At 38.7% G+C, this 10,852-nt stretch overlaps 1 protein-coding gene across 4 annotated transcripts in view; it reads right to left on the bottom strand.

The window, feature by feature from the left end:
* ZNF106 (zinc finger protein 106) overlaps positions 1-10,852 on the bottom strand; it is a 40,917-nt gene that overhangs the window by 5,051 nt on the left and 25,014 nt on the right. For 2 of the 4 annotated variants that reach the window (XM_039705537.1, XM_039705536.1), the window contains 11 exons: positions 8,640-9,411; positions 8,199-8,254; positions 7,561-7,706; positions 7,121-7,255; positions 6,119-6,235; positions 5,477-5,668; positions 4,670-4,732; positions 2,921-3,040; positions 2,379-2,450; positions 965-1,036; positions 208-354 (listed from right to left, as the gene is read on the bottom strand). In XM_039705537.1, the coding sequence (XP_039561471.1) occupies positions 208-354; positions 965-1,036; positions 2,379-2,450; positions 2,921-3,040; positions 4,670-4,732; positions 5,477-5,668; positions 6,119-6,235; positions 7,121-7,255; positions 7,561-7,706; positions 8,199-8,254; positions 8,640-9,411 (1,892 nt within the window). The remainder of the gene's footprint in view (positions 1-207; positions 355-964; positions 1,037-2,378; positions 2,451-2,920; positions 3,041-4,669; positions 4,733-5,476; positions 5,669-6,118; positions 6,236-7,120; positions 7,256-7,560; positions 7,707-8,198; positions 8,255-8,639; positions 9,412-10,852) is intronic. The other 2 variants (XM_039705538.1, XM_039705539.1) reach the window with 2 other exon arrangements.

Raw genomic sequence — 10,852 nt, 5'->3', positions numbered from 1 at the left:
TGTCAAATTACCATAGCTGCACTGTTCATCTGCCACAGGCTGAACTGAACCCTGTTAGCCTTGGATGACTGTAACCACATGCAGTTAAAGCTGCCAAGGCTAGAAAAATGTAACCCTTTTTAAGAGAAATAGGATCAAGTCCCACCATTGTGGTGATATAAAGTACTTTATATTACCAAATACAACCATGTTATTTCAACCACATACCTGCTTGGAACCTTTCCTGGAAGTAAAGAAAGCATCACAGTTCTTCCAACGACATTTCAGGGTCTGAAAATTTGGATTTGTGTGGTCAGTTAGCAGGTGTTGTTTCAGATGGTCCACAACTCCAAAGATCAGTGAACATCCATGCCACTGGGAGAAAAAACAACACACCAGAATAAGCAACAGAAATACTATTTTTGCTAATGTTTTTCTTCCTGTGATTTCACAATATTCGTCCAAGACTGTAAGCATGCCTGCCCACTCCTGTAAGTTGTTTTTTTTCTTATTACATTTCCATTTTCCATGGTGTCTATTCCTTTAATTACAGCTTTACAGAAATTTTTCCTGCCTTTAGCGAAGCTTAGACCATCACCAGGAAGAGGAATTAAACCTTTAGGAGATTTAAGCTTACCTGTGACAAAGTCATTTGGAATTTAATTAAACTTATTAGCGTAAATCAGCTTTTCTATGTCACTCAGCCAAAGTTTTTGGTATTAAACAGTTACATGTCAAAAAACTGTCAGAAAGAACTGTAATTAACACTAACAACTTGCCCCAAAGGCATATATATACACATACATATATACACAGAGCAAAGACATTAAAAAAGAAACTAGTGACATATACCTAAATGATATATACTTTAAAAGTACATACACATTAAAAAAAAAGAAGAATTATGACAATACCCAAGACTAAGTGACTAGAGACCACCCCCAGAAAATTCAATAATGAAGGCTAAAAACAATTTGCTAATTACCCAGCATCGATAATTTTGCATTAGATTAAGCCTCACAGCTCTGACAGTGCCATCATAGCATCCAGTGTAGATCTGTAAAAGAAACATTTATGGATAAACAAGATGGGAATAAAAGAAAAAAAAAGTAAAATTTGGAAGGAGACTTCAGTGTAAGTAAAAACAATGACATATCAGCATGTAAGGCTTCTACATTTAAAAAATACGTATAACCAAATTCTTTTAATATTTGCATTCATAGTTCACAAAGACATACACGAGTAAGAAATGCTTCCATAACCTCTATTCAAAGAAAAAAAAAGTAAAATTTGGAAGGAGACTTCAGTGTAAGTAAAAACAATGAAATATCAGCATGCAAGGCTTCTACATTTAAAAAATAGGTATAACCAAATTCTTTAATATTTGCATTCATAGTTCACAAAAACATACACGAGTAAGAAATGCTTCCATCACCTCTATTGTTGATAGTGTCATGTGTGTAACAGTTCAGAAAAGTTTAAATTACAGTGCTACCCACTAAAGTTAAAAAATACATAGGTGCAAATGTCAAGTTGAACGTATTTCCAGGACTTAACCAGTTATACATATATCAAAAAAGGATGGAGAAGAAGTGTGTGGAAGAATGTCAGAATTTCAGAAAGACTGAAGCAAATCTTTCACTCATCTATCCTTTCACTAAACTCATCTGAACCCTTCTTCGATTTGAGAATGCCCACAACAGAGCACTGCTGGGGCACAGTTCAAGCCTCAGGCTGGACTCACATGAGATGAAATGCTTGGGCAGAATGTATTCCAATTAGTTCGAAATCTGTTCCTTTGGATTTAACTTTACTGTTATTACAGATCACTACTATACCTTTCATTTTACCATCTCAAAGAAATTTTGCCAACAAATTCCTAGACATGCAGCCAAATAAGTGCTTTTAAAGACTATTTTAAGAAATACTTATCCAGAAGTGCTTCTGAAATTTATCTTGCAGGGCAGATGCATGAAGAAACCTGTACATTTGAATCAATTGCACACTATTGTTTATATTTTGTCAAATGTGTCTAGAGGTTTGGCTGTGGGTGAAGTTTTTCTCCAGCATCTGAGAGATTCCCTTGAGTAAAAGTCAAACAGGATTGACACTTGAAAAAGCAGAAATATTTTACTATTTCTAGTGTCTTCACTGTAATCATAACTGCAAGAAGAACTATTGTTTTAAGACTACTGTAAGCTGAACAGTGATTTTTCCCCAGACAATAATATTACACATATATAAAGCTGTTATAGCCACTTGATTTTTTGACTGAGAACAACTTGGAAATGCAGCCAAGCAGCAGGCTGATTTTTTTATCTGAAGAAATTAAACTGTCTTATATGCACCTGTGGCAATTACCACCTTCTCTTTAAGAACAGTGGAAAGAAGAAAATTACCATGCTCTTATGGATGGTCATACACATGATCATATCTGTGTGGCCTCCATAGACTTGCAAGCGGTCGTGTGACTTGAAAGAAACAGAAACAGACATTTAATAGCATGGCATTTTTTAAGAGATACTTTTCACAGACATGTAAAGGATAATACTTCCAAGAGCAGTTTCATTGGTAGCAACTAAACTGATATGGTGGATTCCAAACTTTATAGCCACCTTGAAAGCTCACTTTTGCTTACATTGCTTCTGGGAGTCTTTTTGTCCAACTAAGCACTTGTTCTTTCAGCAGACAAAGCCAACATTTTCCCACTTTTCTGAGCTGTCCTTGTCTTGGAATAACTCAGGTTCTAAAAAATGTTTTAGGTTATATTCTTTAAAACCCATGTATTTTGACGGGCGAGACAACTATATATACTGAGTGACAAGAAAAAGAGAGATGGGCTAGAGACCAGAAAGTACAAAGATGACTTCTATTTTTGACTTCAAAATCATTAATTAACACATATTAGATAAATGTCATTAGTAACCACCTATTTTCTTACCTGTAGTTCATAAACACGAACAAATTTATCCAGACATGCTGTCACCATGACTTTCCCAAGAATGTTCACAACTGTTACTGCATGGTTATGGCCTTTATAGATCCGTACCAGCTCTCCAGTCTGCATCAAGAAAAAGCAAAAGTAAATAGGTGTTTGGTTTGTTTTTTCTTAAATAAAAGTACAAAATGTTTTTACCTAACCCCTATGTATAGGGTAGCTAGCTTCAATGCTCACTACTCAAAAATGGAAACATCCTTTATTAGAATTCTATTCCCTGTGAAGGCACTTATTGATTAAGTACTATTTGATCATATCTGTTTGCCCATCCTAACACAGAGCCATTCCAGTACAATAGAAATGCATGGGTCTGTATAAAGTTCTCTTTCTTCTCTTCTTCCGCATCTGAACATGAGCCACCAGTCTGCCCAGGTGGCCAAAATGCCAATGGTATCCTGGCCTGTACCAGGAATAGTATGGGCAGCAGGACCAGGGAAATTATTCTTCCCCCGCACTCAGCACTGGAGAGGCCACATCTTGAGTGCACTGTGCAGTTTTGGGCCCCAAAGTCAGGCAGGACATTGAGGTGCTGAAGCGAGTCCAAAGAAGGGAAAGAAGCTGGTGAAGGGTCTGGAGCACAAGTGTAATGAGAAGCAGCTGAAGGAGCTGGGGTTGTTTAACATGGAGAGGAGGAGGCTCAAGGGAATGAGAAGCAGCTGAAGGAGCTGGGGTTGTTTAACATGGAGAGGAGGAGGCTCAGGGGGACCTTATCAACTCTCTACAACTCCCTGAAAGGAGAATGTGGCTAGAGAGGGGTCACCTCCTTCTCCCACGCAACGAACAACAGGACAAGAAGAAATGGCCTCACACTGTGCCAGGGAGGTTGGACACTAGGAAGAAACTCTTCACAAGAAGTGTGATTAAATTTTCAAATGGGCTGCCCTGGGAGGTACTGGAGTCACTGTCCCTGGAAGAGTTTAGGGAAAGGTTGGATGCTGACAATGCCATGGTATAGCTGATATGCTGGTTTTTGGTCACAGGCTGTTCTCTATGATCTCAGTGGTCTTTTCCAACCTAATTCATTCTGTTTCCATCATTAGTTGGAATGATGGAAACATATTCCCACCCATCCTGAAACTAGTACCATGCTACTAGTACTAGCAGTATTTATGTAACCACAAGGATCAGTTAGCAAATTCAGCTAAACACACAGAAATACACTCATTTTATGTCAACTAAAATTTCCCTCTGATAAGTTCCTTAATCTAACTTATTGCATAGCTACATGAATGTTTCTGCTAGGACTAAAGGAAGATGGTGTAAAAGAGGAAGAGAATAGTAAGCTAGAGACAAAGCATTCATGATGTTTTTGAACAATCTAGTTTGGGACACAGGGTTCATCAATTCTTCCACTTAAAAGGAAACTTTTTCCCCACTACAATATCTCACATGGCTTTTCTTTGAACCTTTTCCATATTATCAGCATACTTGTAGTTATATTTGCAAAAGCAAGATGGCCAGCTAAAAAGGCATTGCGTATCATGTCACAAGAATCAGCAGGTTTATGTAGCCTCTTCATGCCTCCAGAGTTACCTGTAGTGCACAGTCATTATCACAAAATCATGAGACTTCCTTTTCTGGAAGCAGTCTGCCCCACTAGTCAGTCAAATATTCTGGAAATGCTGACTTTATAGCATAGGAATTCAGTGCCTTAGTAGCAAAAGTCATTCCATCATTCTATATGAGACTTACATGAATGTTGTGGGCATGGACAGACTGATCACTGGAGCCACTGAATACCAGATCATTCACAACCTTACAAAAAAAAAAGTTTTATATTTTGTAACAGATATGGAAATGAGCAAGCAAAATATTAAGACACTGTTCAGTTTAAAGTTGTACTGTAATATTTCCTAAATTTGAGAGCCTTAAAATTAATCAAAAGTATGAAGGAAAAACCAGGCACTGAGTTCTTCACATAAAAGCTAGAAGATGTATTACAATTATTTTTGACATTTCACAAGTGACATAAGCAGCTGTTAACTTGCAGCCCAACAGGCTAACTCATCCTACCTATGGATTATTCTCACAGACAGCTCAGCAGCAAATCAGGGACCAAGCAAACTGAATTCAGAATGCTGCTATGCACATACACAGTAAATGTTTCCTGAAATTTTGGACATGCTGCATAGTTATATGCTGCTCATGTATGAAAAATGATGCTTCTAACCCCTAACAAGTGACAAGACGAAACAGCCTCAAGTTGCACCAGGGAAGGTTTAGAATGGGTATTAGGAAAAGTTTCTTCACTGAAAGGATGATCAGGCATTGGAACAGGCTGCCCAAGGAAGTGATGGAATCACTATTCCTAAAGTGCTCAGAACACAGACGTAGATGTGGCAGCTGGGGACTTGAGATATGGCAGGCAAACAGAGGCAACTTCCCTACCAAATTGCTCAGTTTTTATAATTGAAAATAGAGAAATTCTCCATTTCCCATCACAATCTGCTCATCATTTTAAGCATTCTTTGTCCAAAATGTATTTTCAGAGACACTTGCCTTCATGCAGAGAATAGTCTTGCTGTGACCTTCCAGGGTTCTGAGAAGCAGCCCATTCCGCGCATCTCGCACGCTGATGGTGCAGTCATAGGAGCCCACTACCAACAACTTGCGTGCTCCTTCCTGAGCTGTGGCTAAACAGCTCACTGCTCTAGGGCCATGGCATTCAAAGGTATCAACCTGTTTATTATTCTGGTGGGGGAAGAAAGAAATGGAAAGAATTAAAATTTTGCTATGACACTGACTAGACCATTGAGTCTTTTTTGTGTTGTGCTTGTTACAGCATCAGATTTCAGTTCAGTAACACACAAAATAGCAGTGGTAAAAATTGCATCTTAAAAATTAAGATGCAATTTCAAAGAAAAAGCTCTTTATGTTATGTGGACCAGGAAGGACCTTAAGGAAAAACTTAAAAATACAGCACCTAAAAGGCAGGCAAACAAAGAGACAGACTTCGTGCATGGACAAAATAAACATGCATGGACAAAACAAACAACCAAAAGGGGCCAACCATGACCATTTATAGCAAAATGTGTTCATTACAAATACATTTGCTACTGTAGATAAAGAATGTAAAGAAACACAGAGGAAAGGAACAGCATCACAACAGGCCTCCAGGTGCCAATATTTAAACAAACTAACCTTTATGCTGAAAGTAACCACTGTGCCATTTGCAAGACCTGCATAAAGGATCCGCCATCTACTGTGTAAACAGAGCACTCGATCTTCCAATTTAAACTGTTCCATGCATTCTTTGGTCTAGCAATGGAAAGAAGTACTTAAAGATTTTCATTAACTGAAAACAATTCAAGAAAAAAAATCTGAAATGAATGATGACTTGCACTTTTTAAATCAAGAGAACTGGAGAAAAACATCTGAGAGTCTGGTGTTACACGGCAATTTGATCCTCACTTTAATCAGGACCATCTTTAGAGATGGCTTGACTGTAGTTCAGCAACCAGTTATAACCCTAAACACTTTGTTCTAGTCACAACCTTTAATGTGTATAGAAATTCAGACTACTGACTGTAATATATACACACACACATATACGAAAATGATCTGTTACGTGGTTGAGAATTCCCCATTAAGTTCTCCAGAGGGAACATATAGGTTTAAAACCTCTGGCAGTTTGCTTTCTGAAGCAGATACTTGCTTTCTAGTTCTTCAAGTAACAGGTTGGGCAAGTCTTTTCATCATTTAGCCTCAAATATCCAGCTTCAGGAAGCCTCAGTTTGCTCTTTCACGTACCCAGCATAACAGATACCTGTTCTCTCTATGGCTGCTCTAAAGACACAGCAGGGAGCAGTGCCTTCCATAAGCAATGAAGTTAAAAATACAGGAAGAAAAATAAGATTCATGGCCAAATAGCTATCCTGCACTTTGGTGCTCCCAACATTTGAGATTATGCCATGTTGTTCTAGTCAAAACATTAGGGTAGTAAATCAGTTAGGGTATCAAATCAGTTAATGGTTTGCTGTTTTGTTTGTGAGGGTTTTTTCCCCTGCTCTGCTCTAAAGAGGTATGAACTGGTGTTCGTGTCCAGATCATATGGGTTTAAAAGATTTTTAAAATTTATATTTGTAAAGAAAGGCTTGCATAAAATGCAGCATATGTAAATAAATCAACACAGAGTTTGAGTACCTTGATATCGTAACAATTGATAGTGTGGTCGCTTGAGCCAGTGTAGAGTGCAGCATTCTTCCCATTTGTCTGAGTGACCAGAAGGCAGTTCACTTTTGAAGTATGTCCTTCAAAGATGGCCACACACTTCCTGCTCTAAAAAGGAAAGCATAGAGTCTGTCAGCATAAAAGCCTATAATAACTCTCCGAATATGCACCTAACAGAACAGGGCAGGACTGCTAAAAAAAATCAGGATATATGTGGCAATCTATCTCCCCTTGTCTCTCTCATAGGCAGAAGGGGTTGGAGAGGTGGAGAAGAGAGGTTTGAAGAAAAGAATAGTATAAAATAAATTAGGGTCTTGAAAAAGTTGCTGCTTCTTTTACTAAACAGTAAGGCATTACAAAAGACAACCTTGTGATTGCAATTAATGTAACATCACTCCCACAACCTTACTTACAACGAGATTGTAGGCACAAACTGTTTTGTCTGCTGAGCAGGTATACAACAAATTCCCAAAAATCTGAATAGCATTCACTGCAGCCACGTGTCCCTCAAAGGTTCCCTCAGTAGGTTCTTCATCCTCACCTGGCTCCGAAGACACTTCTGTAGGACAGAGACATGTACTTTTGACTCTGGGAACACAGTCAGGAAAACACACTACTGGGGTTTCTACTGCCAATCAGCAGAACTATTTCATGGGTTCAGCGCCTTCAAGTCAAATTTCATTGTGGATTCCAGCAGGACTGTGAATGTGACAGAGGGCAAAATAAAGTGCTAAAAAGACCTTAATATGACTAAGTTCAGAACTATCTTTAAAATTAAAAATAGATTGTATTATTGTTTGTCCTAGAGCTCTACAGAGACTGTGGAACACTAGTGTTCACGTGGGAGAGGAAGGAGGATGTGGAGGAGTCAAGAAACAAAGCATTCAATGCAAGATGATATGAGTACATATCACTTCCCACTTTAGTTTTGAGTGCAAGCTTTTATCTTCAGGGCAAAGTTCTCCTATGGAAGCAGGCTGACCAAGACTTAATTCAAAGTCCTGCAAGATACTACATACAAAGCATCGGAAGGAAAGCTTAAAAGATATACCTGAGGAGTTCTTTGATCCTCTTAAGAATGATATGGAAGTCTGTGTCTCAGCCACACTGTAAGACAAAAATAAATAGTAGCAAAATTGGACTTTGCATGTTCATTTTCAGACAAAATACTGGGGTAAGTAATACTCCAAAACACAAGACTCTGCACTTAGTAGAAAATACGCTGTGACAGGTGAGCTCAAAACCAAACAAGGCAGCCCAGTTCTTCTATTAAGTGAAATGAGTAGGTAACAAAGACACTTCCACTTGTTGACCAAAACCAAAAAAGCCAAGTCTATTTTTATTTTCACTTTTATTCACTCTTGAAGTTACTAGTGTAAAACTTTGCAAATGGAAAAAAAAAAAGAAAAAAAGAAAGAAAAAAAGAGAGGCCTCTTATGAATACTATGTAATATTAATAATTTTACTTTACAGAGGTCTACAATAATCTCACCTTTTCTTTCCATCATTCCTATGATTTACGTCAATCTCACTGGTGGAGCTCACTTCATCATACCCAGAACAAGATGCCTCTAGGACTGCTTGATCCACAGAGTTGCATGAATCCCTCTTTGATGGACTGTCTGGTTTCTCATCTCCTGACGCTGAAGAACCAACATCAACCACCTCACACTGAGGTGCTGGAACTTCCACTAGTTCCAGAGAAGCATCACTGTCATCCTCATCTTTGTTTCTTGCTGCTTGAGCAGTAACTCCACCTTCCTCTCTTGAAGGAGTAACTTTTTCTCCTTTAGGAACCTTTCCACCCTTGACTTTCCGGACAGGCTTGAAGTCAATCGTATCCTGCTCTGTATCGCTGTTGTCCGGCACATGGGCTGCCCTCAGAGTTTTCTTCTTCCTTAACTTTCTCCTCCTTCTATTCCCTTTCTCTGCTGGGACTGCAGCCATTGCCAAGTGTTGCTCAGATGGTTCTGCTGACAATTTGGGAGTTTTATCCGTTGGCATTTCTAGAAGGACTGAATGCTTTGAAAGGGAAGTGCTAGACTGATCCAGTAAAAATCTTTCAGCAGCTGTATCATTTGCTTCTCTCTTGCTGAAAACAGACTCTGAATGAGAAGAAGTGTTCTCAGGAAGCCCAGACTGTCCCTCGTCTGCAGCAGGCTCAGGGACATCTTGATCAGTGCGTTGGAAACAACCTGCCAGCCCTGCTAGGGATATGGTTGCAGTGATAACTGGATACACTGAAGTTTTCTGGTTGGTCTCTTCTAAAAAAAAAACAGCCAGGTGTTACATTGAATCTGTATAGCAGTAACTATTTATGTAAAGTGTCCCTCCCTGTATTTCCTGTTTGCACTTAATTGTGCATGTAAGGTACATATTCCTACATGTTGAAAACTGTATGCAGATGTAGATCTGCTATTCAGTCTTTAAAAACATGACTGTGGAATAAAATGTTCATCCATGTACATAGAAATAAAGGAATGGGGCAAGCTGCTGGCTGGCTATTTGCTATATGCTTTTAAAGTTCTGACAATCTTTGGTGAATCCTACATTGTTGACTTCAGATGCTACCACCCCTCTGTGTGCTCCCTTACCAGCTGTCATGACTTCTGTAGAAATTATATTAATCAATGCATGCCAAGTACAAGTCAACTGTACAGAGTCAGTTTGAAAATCTTGTGCTTAACCCATGTGAATTATTACAGCTAATATATACAGTTATTTCTACCAAGTTACTTGGACCTAATTCAAGGTAGACAGTTTTGCACAACCCACTCTGCAGCACTGTACCCTCATCCTGGGAATAGCAGCACTGTAAGCCAGGAGTGTAGGCTTTATTTAGTTACTTTAGTTTAGTTAGCTCATCTGTGGTGGACTATGCAATGGGGTCAACACACTCTCCCTCTCATTTAATTGTGACTGAATTAATACAAAATGATCCAATTAATACAAAATTAATACAAAATGATCCAACCTCTCAGCTGAGACAGACTAAGGGCAGCATCTCACAGCTGTTTCCCACACCCTAAAATTCCCTAGTTACACTTGCAATAACTACAATCCAGAACAGGATGTTTCAAGTTCACTGCATTTCTGGGGTGGGATCATGCAATGCAAATGGGAAGTTGGCAGTATTTGAAACACTTCCCTCTTCCAGCCTCTCAGAAGCCAGCAAATTAAACCTACACTAATGCTTGGCCAAAAGCACGTTACACACCACAGGACAAATTTGATGCTTTGGAATTACACATCCAACTAGAAACATCTAAAATGAGAATGTCTCTCACCCACACCTTCCTCAAATGGGGAATTCCAAGATAAAACTAGAACTTGCTGACAGCATAGGATATGCTGCATTTAAAGTAAATCAATGGAGAGAAGTTTTTCCCTGGACATGTAACTGCCATGCACAACTGCAAAATCTGATAGAAAAACCTCTTTATGGAAAAAATGAATAATTAGATGAAGTTTGAATGAGTTATTGTGTTGAATTATACTGGGAAGAAGGCATACAAAACCTTAAATTCTGAATATACCTCTAATATCATGTCATGCCACTCATTTCTCACTGGAAAGGGGAAGGAAGTAAGCTGGTCACTTTATAACAGGAAAATAATAGTAACCAGCCACTTAAACTGAAATTTCTAAATCCTAAAGTTACTAATTCTCAGCACTTGGAGTGCTGTGCGTATTAGAAAAAGAAGT

This window comes from Passer montanus, unplaced genomic scaffold, assembly GCF_014805655.1.
Source record: "Passer montanus isolate IOZ18808 unplaced genomic scaffold, ASM1480565v1 scaffold18, whole genome shotgun sequence".
NCBI lineage: Eukaryota > Metazoa > Chordata > Aves > Passeriformes > Passeridae > Passer > Passer montanus.
Note: the sequence above shows the minus strand (reverse complement) of the source record. Positions and strands in the feature narration are given on the sequence as shown.